The sequence below is a fragment of the Rhamphochromis longiceps genome, linkage group LG7, assembly GCF_057381845.1.
Source record: "Rhamphochromis longiceps isolate RC_006_pf linkage group LG7, R_longiceps_female_GT1.1, whole genome shotgun sequence".
Taxonomy (NCBI): domain Eukaryota; kingdom Metazoa; phylum Chordata; class Actinopteri; order Cichliformes; family Cichlidae; genus Rhamphochromis; species Rhamphochromis longiceps.
In genome coordinates this window covers 43500912-43517171 of record NC_140563.1, presented here as the reverse complement: position 1 = coordinate 43517171, position 16260 = coordinate 43500912, and the positions used below count along the sequence as shown (strand labels likewise).

The window sequence follows — 16260 nt, the reverse complement described above, 5'->3', positions numbered from 1 at the left end:
GGTATGCTTTTTGACTTGTGCCATGTTTAAAGTGATAAATGTTACAAGGTCAACAGTAATAAAATAGCTGGCTCCTTTTTTTTGAATGAAGGTGATACATGCGTGCAGCTTCATGCATACAGAATGGATGAGGTGCTGCAACTGAGACCCGCCGTTTGTCTTTTCTGGTCGGCGAGTGGAGAATCACACAGGCTGGTCTGCAAAGAGAGCTTTAGGATGCTTCCTCCCACTGTCCACTGCATCGTCCATCCACAGGGTTTGCAGGGCTGGCTCAACCCATGGCTGCCACACCACTAAGATGTTTTCAGAAATATGCAAGCATGCAACAATCATGTTTTACAGTCCTGTGGTCTCAGCCTCAGATGCTTATTAAATCACACAAAGCTCATGTAGAAACAAACAAACGAACAAAATATGTTCTCCTTAATTTCTGTCAACCACATGTTTCCAGCTATCATGGTTGCTAGGCAACCTGGGCAGCGCGACGGAGGCTAGACCGTCCCATTTCACAAGCCTCGCACTTCCGGCCTTAGCGGTCTTTGAGTACACGGCCCTTGAGGACCATTGAGGCTGCGTACTTTAAGGCTGCAGACCCTGAATTGGGATACAGCCATAAAAACCATGAAAAAATATTGCCGTAATATGAAGCGATAGACTTTTTCATATCGTCATCCATATGTGTCGTTATATCGAACAGCCCTATTTTGAACTCTCCTCGTCCTTTGAGTGCGCAGTCGCCTTTGTTATATAGCAAGGTATTTAAAATGAATAAATAAATATCCCGTTCATTTCAATACGCATGATCTGAGCATGCGCGGAATGACACGGAGCTATTCTTTGATCCTTTGATCTTCTCAAAGGGGAGACTGTGACGTGACGGTCGACCGCACGTCACAGTCTCCCGTGACGGTTGACGTCACCATCTCTGCCACATGAGTCTATAAATAGAGGTGCTTTAACACAGTTTACCTTTAGGACGGTCGCACGTAGAAAACAGTTTTCATTAATCTTGTGCGTGTAGTTAGCAAATATATCTGTAAACATGTCAAACTCCGTTTGGGGCGCGATTTGCACTGTGGGCACTTATGCTCACAAAATTATGAGAAAAACGTTGGGATTTGATGACCAACGTTCACCCACTGCTGACCAAACTGTATGCGAGGCACCTGAAGTTCGCTGTGGTGACCAAATTTTACACGCGGAACATGAGGTACCATTGCCAGATCAGCATATACCTGAACCCCGCTTCAGCAGCTGCAGAGGACAGCATAATCAGAATAGCGGTTTAAACCAAGTGTGTGAAATTCTTCACCCTGAACATATACAGCAGCAGCCTTCTGTGATTCAAAGACATCAGCTATGGGAAAATACAAATCGAGATGCATCAGACCCTGCTGAATCCACGATCCCAGACCTAAGACCTAGTCCCTTGGAAGGGAGAGAAGAACATAATGGGATTCTTCATAGAGGGGTTTCTATCATCAGGAAAGGAACTGGATTTTTAGGACAATCCATTACCACAGTGTCTAACATGTGCAAGTTAGCAATTGTGGCTATTCATCACATGTTCTGGAAAATGGTCCAAGAGGTCAGAAATTATGTGGCACACCTGATGTCACATGCTGTAGGATGTATTTGCGTTTGCCTTTGCATTTTATTGTTCTTGGTCAACAAAATTCGAGCTATATTAATTTATTTACTTTCATTTTTAGCACAATACCTTTAATTTTCCTCTATGGAAATGGAAAAGGTGAAGACAAACCTAATGTCAGTGCCAACTTTATTTGGCTCTAACTGGACTATGACGATTTTAATAGGGAAATAACTAATAATTGGGGTATAATGGGGTTAATTAGGCTCTTACCATCTCAGTCATGCAAACAACAGTTGAGAACCCAGCCAGTCACGGCAGAAGGCTGCTCCTTCCTGAGCCTGGCTCTGCTGGAGGCTTCTTCCCAACGGGGAGCTTTTCCTCCCCACAGTTGCCAAGTGCTTGCTCATAGGGGATCATCAGATTGCTGGCCTGTCTCTAATACTGTAGGGACCACCCTACAGTTGTCTCTAATACTGTAGGGACCACCTTACAGTTGTCTCTAATACTGTAGGGACCACCCTACAGTTGTCTCTAATACTGTAGGGACCACCCTACATTTGTCTCCAATACTGTAGGGACCACCCTACAGCATTAGAGACAGGCCAGCAATCTGATGATCCCCTATGAGCAAGCACTTGGCAACTGTGGGGAGGAAAAACTCCCCGTTGGGAAGAAACCTCCAGCAGAACCAGGCTCAGGAAGGAGCAGCCTTCTGCCGTGACTGGCTGGGTTTTCAACTGTTGTTTGCATGACTGTATTTGCGTTTGCCTTTGCATTTTATTGTTCTTGGTCAACAAAATTCAAGCTATATTAATTTATTTACTTTCATTTTTAGCACAATACCTTTAATTTTCCTCTATGGAAATGGAAAAGGTGAAGACAACCTAATGTCAGTGCCAACTTTATTTGGCTCTAACTGGACTATGACGATCTTAATAGGGAAATAACTAATAATTGGGGTATAATGGGGTTAATTAGGCTCTTACCATCTCAGTCATGCAAACAACAGTTGAAAACCCAGCCAGTCACGGCAGAAGGCTGCTCCTTCCTGAGCCTGGTTCTGCTGGAGGTTTCTTCCCAACGGGGAGTTTTTCCTCCCCACAGTTGCCAAGTGCTTGCTCATAGGGGATCATCAGATTGCTGGCCTGTCTCTAATACTGTAGGGACTACCTTACAGTATTAGAGACAGGCAGCTGTTGTTTGCATTCAAAGCCACATAAATAAATTTGAATTCTCAATGAAATGAATGGATTTGATTTGATTCCTTTACCTTCACAGAATCCTTTTACTTCAGTTTTGTCTTCTGCTTCTTGGTAGCAATAATTAAGCTTCTTGCCCCATTCATCCTTATGCTCTCCTGTTTTTTCCTAACTGGCATGTCTGACCCGTGGGAGTGCAGACACCACACAGAGAAAGCCTCAGACTTTAAAGCCGGAAACATTTTCAGTGACGTCACAGAACAACGCACCTGCAGTCCACACAGTAGGTGACGTATCATTTAGTTAATCTTATGATTGCCGATCAGGTATGCTTTTAGACTTGTGCTATGTTTGAAATGATAAATGTTACAAGGTCAACAGTAGTAACATTGCTAGCTCCAGTTTTTTTTAAATGAAAGTGACAGATGTTAATGTGTGAAAAGCTTTAACCTTCCCATTGTGATGAATTGACCTGATTTCAAGTTTTAAAATGTAAAAAGAAAATTGTTAAAAGGACCTTTCTTATACAAAATTTCTGCTTGGATTAAAAAGTGTAACCAGCATATAAAATGAAAATGGTTTGACCTGGCAGCCAAAGTGGAGGCTGAAAGGGTCTAAAACTACATCTGTCTTTGCAACTGTGAGACATATTTCCCCAACACACACACACACACACACACACACACACACACACACACACACACACACACACACACACACTCTGTATTCTATTGACCTGACGTGTAAAGTGCAAGAACGCAGGTGTTGTGAACTGTCCTGTTCCTGTGGGCAGTAATGGAGTTGATAATAAGATATCAGCAAAGTTTACTGAAAGTTTTTGGGTTCTGACACTTCTGGATGGCTAAACAAACTGACTCAGGGATATCCTTGCTGTACCACAGAAACAACACAACAGGAGGGTTAAAAACTGAGACCACAGTGAAATTAAGCATTCTTTGGTCAACACTGCCACCTACTGGACTCTACATTAAGGCCTAAGATTTTCAACTTTGGTTTAAATCATCTAACCACGCAATGTGAGGAAAAGTTCACTCCAAACACAGTGAGGTTCATTCAAAGGAACTTTTATGTAGATGATGGACTTGTACGTGTTATATCAGAAGCTGAAGCAATAAAACTAGTGAAAGAGGCAAGAGAATTGTGTAGCAAGGGTAAACTAAGATTAGACAAAGTTCATACCAAACTGTGAAAATCTGATAAAGTCACTGTCGGGAGAAGAGAGTGCTGAAAGTATTAAGGACTTAGATCTATTGATGGAAAGACCACTTGGTGTTCAGTGGTGCATTTCTTCTGATGAGTTTTAGTTCAGAGTAACTGTAAAAGAGCGCCCAATGACAAGAAGAGGAATTCTGTGCACAATAGCATCAGTGTACGACCCACTGGGATTTGTGGCACCCTTCATCCTAAGAGGAAAACAAATCCTGCAACAGTTATGCCAAGAGAAAGTAGAATGGGACGAGCCACTCTCAGATCAACACTGTCACTGTGGGAATCCTAGATCTTCAAAACTTGTCAAAGGTGAAAGTTCAAAGACGTGTCTTACCTGCAAACACAGGCAGTGTGAACTACACCATTTTTCAGACGCTGGTGTGACAGGCTACGGAAAATGTAGTTATTTAAGAACAGAACAGAACAAAGAAATCAAGGACTTGACTCGAGGGAAGGACATTCAACTGAAGGATAAGACACACAAGCTCTACAGCCTAAGTCCATTTGTTGATGAGCAGGGAGTACTTAGGGTGGGAGGACAAGAGCAACTCTACACCCATATATCAAACATCCTGCCATTATCCCCAAATCAAGTCATGTTGTGTTTACTTATTAAACAGTACCACGAAAAGGTGCAGCATCAAGGAAGAGGAATAACTGTCACTGAGCTGCGCTCCAATAGAGTATGCATTACAGGATGCAGCAATTCAGTTGCTTCTCACATCTACAAGTGCACAACCTGCACAAAGTACAGGAGACATAGTCAAGATCATGGGAGGTCAGATTTACCAGAGGATAGAATGGAAACAACACCCCCATTCTCCTACTGTGGCATTGACTGTTTTGGACCTTTTTATGTAAAAGAGGGTAGAAAAGAACTTAAAAGGTATGGTCTTCTTTGTACATGTATGTGTTCTAGAGCAATACATAATGAAATGTTGGATGACCTTACAACTGATCATTTTATGAATGCATCATGTTGTTTTATTTCTATTTGTGGACATGTAATCAGGTGTGACCAAGGTACTAAATTATTTTGGTGCTAAGGGAGAGCTTTTGAGGGCAGCATGGTGGCACGGTGGTTAGCACTGTTGCCTCACAGCAAGAAGGTCCTGAGTTCAATTCCAACCGTGTTTGCATGGGTTATCTCCGGGTACTCCGGCTTCCTCCCACTGTCCAAAGACATGCAGTTTGTAGGGATAGGTTAATTGAAAAATCTAAATTGCCCATAGGTATGAATGGTTATCCATCCCTGTGTGTTAGACTGGCGACCTGTCCAGGGTGTACCCCACCTCTCGCCCTATGACAGCTGGGATAGGCTCCAGCGCCCCCCGCGACCCTGAAAAAAAAGGAGAAATGGATGGAGAGCTTGTAAATGCACTGAATGATTTTGACAAAGAACAGTTGAAACAATGCAGATGTAAGTTTGTTCTGAGCACCCCTCTTCAAGCCACATGGGAGGTTTTTGGGGAAGGCAAATTAGGACCATTAGAAGTGTTTTAACGACTATTCTAGATCACACTTCTAAGAGACTTGACACTTCCTCACTCAGAACGTGTCTTTATGAAGTTATGGTTATTGTGAATAGCACCTAGTAGTAGTAGAGAACCTAAATGACCCAAATTTAGAGCCTCGTACACCAAATCATATTCTCATGATGAAGGCCAGCATTATTCTACCCGCTCCTGGCAAATTTGTGAGCAGGGACCTGTACTTGAGAAGGAGATGGCGCCAAGTTTAGTTTTTAGCCAATTAATTCTGGACAAGGTGGAAGAAGGAATATCTTTATTTGGCTCTAACTGGACTATGACGATTTTAATAGGGAAATAACTAATAATTGGGGTATAATGGGGTTAATTAGGCTCTTACCATCTCAGTCATGCAAACAACAGTTGAGAACCCAGCCAGTCACGGCAGAAGGCTGCTCCTTCCTGAGCCTGGTTCTGCTGGAGGTTTCTTCCCAACGGGGAGTTTTTCCTCCCCACAGTTGCCAAGTGCTTGCTCATAGAGGATCATCAGATTGCTGGCCTTGTCTCTAATACTGTAGGGACTACCTTACAGTATTAGAGACAGGCAGCTGTTGTTTGCATTCAAAGCCACATAAATAAATTTGAATTCTCAATGAAATGAATGGATTTGATTTGATTCCTTTAACTTCACAGAATCCTTTTACTTCAGTTTTGTCTTCTGCTTCTTGGTAGCAATAATAGTTTTGTCAATTAAGCTTTCTTTCCCCACCTGCAGCATGCACCTATTTTCCACTTTTCTGGATTTGACAGCACTAATTAGAGCATCTGAGTGCTCACCCATCATTTGGTTCAGTCCAAGCCATAGCTAATTGTTTGCTGGTGGTTTGAGTTGGTTGTCAGTCCACGCAGGAGTCTGATTGCTCCGTAAGGTGAGAAACATCATTTCATTTTATTTTAAAATTTCATCAAAATACTAAATTCATTAGTTCACTTTGGCAGCCCCCAGTTTTATCCAAACCACAGAAGCCACAGGTGTGCTTAGTCATTACAATAAGCCTGTACATAATTCAGACAGTTTTAGAATATTGGACCTCCTTTTTAATCACAAATTTAAAAACAAATCCTTCAAAATCTGTCTCATCATAATAAATATACATTCAAGTGAACATTAAATTCTCTTACTTTAGGCTTAATTACGCAGAACGTTTGATCAGGAGGACATCAGATTTTTTAGGAAAGTGATTTGGAGGTATTCATGCCATTTAGGGTCCAGTAGGTGGCAGCATTGACCAAAGATTCTCGTCGCAGTCTCACAATTTTTAATCTCCTTTTAACACATTTTTCACACATATCCTGTTAGTCAGACAGCATCTCTGTATGCATGAAGCTGCACGCATGTATCACCTTCATTTAAAAAAAAAAAAGGAGCCAGCTATTTTATTACTGTTGACCTTGTAACATTTATCACTTTAAACATAGCACAAGTCAAAAAGCATACCTGATAGGCAATCATAAGATAAAGCTCGTAAGCACTTACCTGTGGAAGTGCTTCAGTATTTATTGCATTTGGCAGTAACTGTGGTTCTAGCTGAAGCATTTACAGTATTTTTGAAGGAGATGAATTCATCGTCTTATCTGACAAAAATCAATGCCTTTTCCTGTTATTTGTGACCATTTTGTAAACAAATATGCTTCTTAGAGTTGACATTATTAAAAATCCTGAATTGGTGTAAAAGTAAAAAAAAAAAAAAAAAAACGCTTTCCCCTCTTTTTCTCTGGTAAAACCTTTTTGGTGGGCTGCAAATACTTCCTCTGTGTAGGAAAAGGCCCACGAGGTAGTGAGCTGAGCAGAGCCAAGTGTGTAAACTACCAGTGGTGATGTCATGCGCTGCATCTTTGAGCTGCAGTTTAGACTAACTTGCTGAAACCACAGAATTTCCTGTGGCATGAGATATTTTTACTGCAGCAGAACTGATGCATTGGAAATAGCAAAACGACAGACATGCAGAAGAAATGTTAGTGATAATATCTTACAACCTACAATAGTGTGGCTTTCACCTTTTAACATCATTTGGTGGTTTTCAGTTTGATTCGTTTTAAATCACATGGGTAAAAGTGCAAAGGGAGGATGTAAACTTTGGTGATGGGTGACGAATTAAGGCAAATCTCAGCAAAAATGTCTTGGTGAGGTGTTCGGCTACCACATGTTCTCTTCAACATGTTATTGATGTTAATCTTAAGTTCCCTAGAGCTTTAATGCAAGGACTGAAAATCCTTCTTTCCTGTATGTGGTGAGAACAATGCAACACACCGGTCTAAAGCTGACTTGGATTTAGTAGTGACTAAAAGGATATGATTTACATAACTGCCAATGATGCCTCCTGTGGGTTGAGGTAGTGTCATCCTGGAAGAGAAGATGGATATGTTTCATCATTAAATGAAGGTGATCACTCTGAACAACTCTGAAGTCAGTAAACTGTCAGTGTAAGGGGACCAAAACTATGCTAATCAAATGTCCCTGTAAAGAAGCAACTGGTTCCTAATAAAAGGCTTTGTTCTCATGAAATGTCATTAGCAGAGCTAAATTATGACTTTTCCATACAGACTTTGTGGCATACTTTCAGAGGTGATCCATGCCGTAGGCAGACCAAATTCCATCTTCAAGCCTGAAGTTGACTTAAGCAGAGGAGAAATGTTTCAACATGCCCTTTATTTGGAGGAGAAATGTGTTCACAGGGCAAGCGAGCCACTCTTCCTTATAAGATGGCTGTAAAATGTAGAGAGGGAAATCTGACCGTAAATAATCTGACAGCACTATGAAGTATGCATTCCTAAAGACTTAGAAACTTTTAACATCCAGATTTGTCTTCTAAAATTTGGCATCAGCAGGCCTCTTCCTTTGTTCTTTAAAGTGATTTTTTTTAAACATATGGGAATTACTGTATGTGGTTTGTAAGCAGAGGAAGGCTAAAAGATGCACATTATGCCATTTTTGTATCTGTTTGGGAACTGTGGCAATTTTGATGAAGGATTTTAATCATAATTACTCTCAGTGCAAATAAATCTGTTGAAACTTGATCAAAAACGGCTCAGAGAGATCTTCAGATAGATAGATAGGGATGTTTTCTATTTGCACTTTTTCTGTTTTTATCCTTAGCATTTGGTTTTCAAACTTTAACACAGCTGCTCAACTCTTCTGCCACCGGTCTTTGATTTGAACTGGCTTCTGACTGCTTGCCTGTCTCTTCCCAGAGAGTAGTAGTGAGTGGGTGTGTGGCGGGGGCTTGAGTAAATGAGGCCATTTGGCCAGTTTAGCATCATTGTCAAGGCTAGACACAAACTCTCAAACAGCTTGTTCTCAATACACATTCAAAGCTGCCGAGAGGGGTCGTGCCCCCCCCTCCCCCCAGCCCACATTTTTTTTAAATGGTTGCTGTCCGTTTTCTTTGGGAATGCAGGAGAAAAGTAGGGAATTAATATTTTTATGGGTTTCAGGTCTAGTACACGCATACTGTGTGCCTTGAACATAGCAGAACACCAGTTCTTGCATCAAAGCCAAATCAACCGCCTTTCTGTCTTTGAGGGCTTTAAAGGTGTGTTCAGACGTGATTTCTACCATCTACGTGTAAATGCAGTCAATGGACCAAATAAAGAATGGAACATACTAATTTATTGGATACATTTATGGTTTAATATGATGGAAAAATCTTATTTCTTCCCAAGACTCAAATTTAAATAGCAGTGTTTGGAAAAAAAAAAGCAACAAATGGTTGCACACAAGCCCTTTAAAAAGAAAAATAAAGAAACTAAATAGCAGGTAAACCCCCCCCCTCCCACCCCCCAAAAAAGGCCACCCCTCTTCTTATGACCAATCGAGTTCAAGGCCCACAGATCAAGGATATAAACTCCTGAGTGTTCTCACTACAGTTTGACCATTTCAAGGCTGGATTTGGTTTAAAAGCTTGAGGGATTCACAGGGTGATTGTGATGGAGATGACAGGAGGACATGATAACCTGCACCATATCGCTGGTAAGTTCAGTTATCACACCATGTACTGCATGAATGTGCATGTTTAAAATGACACACAAAAAATCTTCTAGAAAGACAATAAATTACCTTATTTTTCGAGCCATAAGGCACACAGGGTTACAAGGCGCACTGTTGAACAGTCTGTTTTCATACATAAGACGCATTAAGCGAAACAAAACCATCAGATAAGTCATTCTTCTTGCTTCCTCCAATTCCGTACCATTGATTCATTAATGTTGAATTCTCTGGCAGCTGCTCTATTCCCATGTATATCAATGACTAATACAAAAAAAACTTAATTTTCATCCTCCAGCTTCACTATTTTTTATGCTAACATAGCTATGTCGTTAGCCATCACGTACCACATCATTATATACCAGGTAGCCCAACTTCAGTAACCCTAAAAAAGTCACTGCTGTTTACTTCTCGGTCTTCATTTATGTTGGAAGTGATAGCAGAGCAGTACGTTTTACTTGTTTCAGAAATCTCTCAGTCAGAACATGCTATATCATGTTTAGGTGGAAACTAGCGCGCTAACTTCTAACTTTGTTAAATTTAATAAATTCTGTTTTCATGGATGGACAGAGTTTTGGGCCAATCCATCAAGTGGTGCAGGTTCCTAGCTTACCAAAGTTGTACTAAAACATTTTTGACAGATTTTTGAGCGCCGGCTACCACATAAAATTAGTTTGAGGTCAGTAAGCACAACCAGATTCATACATAAGGCGCACTGTCGATTTTTGGGAAAATTAAAGGATTTTAAGTGCGCCTTATAGTCTGAAAAATGTAATGATTTGTAGGTGAATAATAACTTATGCGAGATGAGCACCCAAACTAACAACAATAAAAAAAAAAAAAAGGGTAAACTCTTACAGAGAGAGTGTACATTCATATTTTATTGGCTTGAGGAGAACTGTTGATCCTGTGGAAGGCCTCTTCAGATGTGGAGGCTGGCTTTTCATGCTGCAGTAAACCATTCCCAGGTTCTATCAATACAGCTGCAGAACTGTTTACATGTATACTTGTATTCTTTTTATTCATTTCCAAGACTCCAGTTTGAATGAGAGCATGTCGTTGTTAGCTCACCCATACCAGCCCAGTGGCATCAGGGTGACCCTGGAGAACGCTGATCTCTGGCAGTCCTTTCACAGCATCGGTACAGAGATGATTATCACAAAACATGGAAGGTAATGAAGCTGATACTTGGAACATGTTCTGCTCACTAAAGAGTGCTTTGTGTTGTGCCTTCAGCAGTTTTTCATGACATCAGTATTTCTCACAACAGCTGGAGAACTGCTAGAATGACTAGTTTGGCTCACTGAAAATCTTGCTGTCTTTCAGTTTCAAGAAGTTCTTTTAAGGTGTTGCTATATTTTTTTTAGCAGTCTTTTTCACTTTAATTAACTTTAGTTAAATTTTAGTTGACTGCATTGGCGTTTCTGATACTATGTGTTATCTGCTTATTTGAACGTTGGGCGATATGATTATTTGATCCCCCTGCTAATTCACTTCAATAGAAATGAACATTTTAATGGTGAGAGACAGAACCATAAAAGTTATTAACTGATGTGCATGTAATGGAGTGAAATAAGCATTGAGTGAAATAATCTCACGAGCGATTTTGGCCCACTCCACTTTAAAGAAACTCTGTAACTCCTTCAGGGTTTTTTAGCTGCCACTTGGCATTTGATGCTTCAGCTCCCTCCACAGACTGTCTATAGGACTGGGGGCTGGAGAATGGCTAGACCACAACATGGCCTTAGTGTGCCACCTCTTTGTTGCCTTGGCAGTATGTTTTGAGTTACTGACCCATCTTCAGTGTTCTGGCTGAGGCAAGAAATGGTAAATGGCCTGTATTTGTATAGCGCTTTTACTAGTCCCTAAGGACCGCAAAGCGCTTTACACAATCAGTCATCCACCCATTCACACACACATTCACACACTGGTGATGGCAAGCTACGTTGTAACCACAGCCACCCTGGGGCGCACTGACCGAGGCGAGGCTGCCGGACACTGACGCCACCGGGCCCTCTGACCACTACCAGTAGGCAACGGGTGAAGTGTCTTGCCCAAGGACACAACAACCGAGACTGTCCAAGCCGGGGCTCGAACCGGCAACCTTCCGATTACAAGGCGAACTCCCAACTCTTGAGCCACAATCGCCCTGCAGTAGCAGCGTCTGATGTCTTTGAGTTAAATCCTAAAGAATACACATATAAAATGACTTCTGTCAGTCACACTATAGCTCACTTGATTGAGTGACACGTGCAACCCATACATGCAACAGGGGTCTGGTGTTATTGTAAATGCACACCTGTGGCAATTTAGTAGGTATTTACAGGTAGGAATAATGAAAATACATAAATGGATGCTGACTCTTATATTGCTGCTAATACCTGAATATATTAATGTATTTTACTTGTAATGGTATATTGTGGTATTGCTACTTTAAATAAAAGAAGTACTTCCCCTACCATTAATAAAAGCAGATAAGAAAGCTTTAAGTTGCACCCATCTTTAAATCTTTGCCTATTGATTCAGGAAGAGGTTGCTTTTGTTGTTTAATAAAGCAGACTGTCCCTTTGCAGGGAGTTCACTGTGCTATACAGTTAAATTTTCTATCGCTGCTTTTACTTGCAATCAGACAACGCAGATGCATTCACTGGAAGACAGACACGGGCACTTCAGGGAGTAAACTTGACTTGCGTCTTTCATAGTCATGGCCTGTCTAGCCTCTCCATGGTATTCCCTTTCCTTAATCTGACAGCAGCATGTGAATGGCTTCATGTCTCATTGGATTGAAACTTGAAACTGCTAATTTCTAGTGTCAACGCTCTAGAACACAGAGTAGAAAATAACATGTGTAACTTTGAAGACGAATGTTACACATCCAGTGGGTACAGTTAAATAAATAGTCAAAAGGACCTCTGTGTTTTCCTTAAAACACTTCCATGACTCCAAAATAAAATATTATTTCCAGGAACGATGTGAAGCACACAATCTGGTTACTAATCCAGCAGCATTTTCTCATTTTACTGAAAATTAGAAAAGACTGCTTTTCAATGAATTCAGTTTATCTTCATGTAGCTTCCAGAGTGTATTTTCTTTTAGTTTTCAAAGATCTCTCTTTGCTCTACAAGGGCCCGACACCCACATTCGAGGACATTATACTGCCACTGTTCTATCGAAATTTAAAACGAATGTCCTCATATGTGGATCTCATTTTTCTCAGAAACAATAAGTCAGGTAAAATGCCATTAAAAGCATTCAGGTCTTAGGGGGTTAAAAAACCTTGGTGGTGACAATACAAGGTCCTGAAAAAGGACTACACAAAGTGCATTTTTACATATTGTTTCATGCAGGCCACATAAAAGTGGATGACCTGTTTTGCGCGTCATTTTGTTTTTCAGGTTTCTGGGTAGAAGAAACTTTGAAATGGACCTGCATGCAAAAAAGAAATCCCCAAATTAAGTGTTTAAAAAGTTGTTTATTTTTAATTTGAGCCACATTTTTGCTTCTGACTTGGTGCGTGCCTTTTCAGGAGGATGTTTCCACACTGCAGCGTCAGGGTATCCAGGCTCCAGCCTTTTACCAACTACGTCATCACGATGGACATTGTTCCTGTAGATGGCTTCAAGTACAAGGTATGATCGCATGCAACAAGCGATGATTGTGTGCTGTAGCTAGTTCGCTCCCACCCACCCCCCTTCTTTCTTGGCCTTAAAGTGAGCCGAGTGCTGTTTGTAAAAGGCTGCAGTTTGGAGCCAGACCTCAGTCTGCCCGTTCTGGGTCGTTCACTGCTGCATATCAAAGCAAGCCTATAAGTGCAGTCTCGGCTGGAAGCCCAATCAATTAGCATCACCGATCAGTGAATGAGGAGTAGTTGACCTTCCATAGATTCAGCAGCTCATGCATTGTTCCCTTTAATCATCCCCATCCAACTGGGTCACTCCCTTTTAGCATAGTGTATTGGGTTGTCAAGTACTGTAAGGAGTGCTTTTTTTCTTTTTCTTTCTCTCCCCCATGTGTGAGTTTGTAGGGTTTTCTTGTGGTTCGTGAAGAGTTTGCTTAATTATACACATCCTGAAGTCTCACACTTGAATCTGCCCCACTTCACTATTTCTCTGTAGTGGAAAAAGGAGCATTGGGAGATCGCAGGAGCAGCAGACCCCCACCCCCCGTGTCGTACATACACGCACCCAGACTCTCCTGCGCCAGGAAGGCACTGGATGAAGCAGCCACTATCTTTCCCCAAGCTTAAGCTCACCAACAATACCTTGGATCAGCATGGCCATGTAAGACACCCCCCCCCCCTTTTTTTTTTTTCCTATATTGTCGTCTTCACTGTATTTGACCATTTGCTTTCTTGTCCTTACAATCAGATCATCCTGCTCTCCATGCATCGCTACTACCCGAGGTTTCATGTGGTCCAGGCAGATAACCCGTACACTCTCCGCTGGGGCTCTGTGCAGAGCTTCTCATTCCCAGAGACGGCGTTCACTGCAGTCACTGCTTACCAAAACCCAAAGGTTCAAATCTGCCAGAAACAGTCAATAACATTCAAATTTTTGTGCAGAACATCCTTTTTATTTAACAGAATTCTGCAATGCCAATTCAACTGTCTTTTCTTGTTTCTTCAAAGATTACCAAACTGAAAATTGATCACAACCCCTTCGCTAAAGGCTTCAGGGAAGGAGGCACTCATTCTCACAGTAAGAGGTAAGAATGCCTCTCAGGAGACTTAAATTTTGTTATACTTTTCAATTTGTTTTTCTTAATTTAGGTCATTGTAAACATGAAATTAACATTAATTGGAAAGAACATGTAAATTATTATATACGATATATTTTAGGTTGTCAAATAAAAGCCCCCGTGCTAAGAGACCCACACTGGACAGGGATGACTTGAGCAACAGCTCTCCAAGTAAGCTTCTGTAATGTTTATCTTCAAGTTTTTACTAAATGAATACTAAAAGAAAATGTAAGAAAATAATTTATGGTGATGTAAGTTGTGCCAAAGCAGTGTGAAAATGTGGCGACACTCCCGAGATTTAAATGTTGCATTTCCCTCTTAGGCCTGCAGAGGATGCTCTCCACCTCTCAGTTCACACAGACTGAGGAGAGTCGGGCCTCCACACAGCAGTCACTGAAGGGAGGTCACCTTTCAGGCTCAGCTCTGGAGCCGTCTGAGAATATACACGTTGAGCCCCTGGTGCTGCGGGAGTACAACTGCAGCAGTGATGAACAGATGGTGCCTGCTTCCGTGCCATACCAACCATACAGGTCTGATTTTAAAAATAACCAGTATTGTTTAAATGCTTGGTACACTTCTACCCACTCAAAGACTACCTGAGATCAAGATGAATAGCACCAGGCATCAGTCACATTACATTTAACCTCCGTGTGACTCTTCCATGCAGGTCTGAGTATGGTATGCTCCCATACCCTTCCAGAGATCCAGACGGTGCGCAGATCATCCTCCACCCCCCTCCTAATTCACGTTCTGCAGTTGAACCTTGCATCCAACAACATGGCTACTTCCACCAGTATAACACCACAGCAGACTGGAGCCAGAGCCCTGTCCTGTCATACACAACTTGGTAAAGATTGATCTTTTTTTAAGGTAGTGAAATTGTTGGATGATGACGATACGAAAGAACTAAAGGATTGTGATAGACATGGAGGAATAACTGACCTTCCACTTGTTTTATTTCCATTAGCTTGGATTATATACAGCAGCAACTTAAAATAGTCTGTTTTAATGGACGAAAAAAAAAATCTGTTTAGCTTGAGGTTTTAGCTTTTGTGTTATTTTGTATTTTATATATATATATCTTTTGGTCAGTCTAACTTGAGATTTGTCTATGCTCAAGTTTAGTTTTTTTTTTTTTTTAAAGTTAACATGTATATTGTGTTTTTGTTTTGTTTTTTCTCTCTCAGCTGAGAAATAAATGTGAGAATGAATGTAAAAGTGAAACGATCCATTCTGTTCTATAACACACCTACAGACCGCTCTACCTCACACTTCAATGAGTCCAATTAACACCATGTGCAACAACGTGTCAGACACCGTTCAAGAAGAACGGAGCTATGATAGACTGCCCTGGCGTAGTGTCTGACTCGATAAAGAAATGACAGACTACTAGTGTGGAAATGCGATCATAGCCTGGCATGCTTCCCTAGCAGAAGGCAGGAGCGTCTGTCCTGTAAATGTTTTACGAATGACAGGGCAAAGCCATATCTGGGACATTCATAAAGCTTTAGGGAGCAGACACTGCAGCAAGTAGTTTTCTAGAACATGCGCGCAGACTTGCATCTTTTTGTGTTGTAGATTTGAACTCCTTTTTTTCCCTTCTTCCTTTAAACAAACGCACAGACATAAATGGTACCAAAACTGGAGCAGTGTGTACTTGAAGGGCTAGCTGTGACTTACTTTTAGTTGGAAGTTAATTTAATTTAACCCAGGCAAACTCCTTATTGTGTTTTTGACTTATGGAACATTTTTTGCCAAACATAACTTGTAGTCCTTTTAATTTTAAGTTGGGCAACTCTAGCTTCTGAGAAACTAACCTGGAATTTTAACATGCACTTTTTAAAGCGGTGGAAATACACTTGTGTAAGTGACTGATTTCTGACACCATTAATTCATGTTTAACGGGTCATCTTTCTGAATTCTATCATCTTTTTTTGATTTGGTACCATTTATGCTGCCACCAAAAATGTACATAACATCCATATC

At 41.1% G+C, this 16260-nt stretch overlaps 1 protein-coding gene across 3 annotated transcripts; it reads left to right on the top strand.

Moving 5' to 3' along the window:
- The first annotated feature begins 6341 nt into the window (after positions 1-6341).
- On the top strand, positions 6342-15480 carry LOC146665949 (T-box-containing protein TBX6L-like). Of its 3 annotated transcripts, none has more exons than XM_085411249.1 (9): positions 6342-6421; positions 10571-10709; positions 13064-13166; positions 13653-13817; positions 13905-14051; positions 14165-14241; positions 14375-14445; positions 14597-14804; positions 14942-15480. In XM_085411249.1, exons 2-9 carry the CDS (start codon positions 10591-10593, stop codon positions 15123-15125), a joined length of 1074 nt encoding a protein of 357 aa, XP_085267375.1. In that variant the 5' UTR covers positions 6342-6421; positions 10571-10590; the 3' UTR covers positions 15126-15480. The 3 variants fall into 3 exon arrangements, with proteins under 3 accessions (XP_085267375.1, XP_085267372.1, XP_085267373.1); XM_085411246.1 differs by lacking the exon at positions 6342-6421 and adding an exon at positions 9389-9522; XM_085411247.1 differs by lacking the exon at positions 6342-6421 and adding an exon at positions 9447-9522 and having other exon boundaries at positions 10604-10709.
- The last annotated feature ends 780 nt before the right edge of the window (positions 15481-16260 follow it).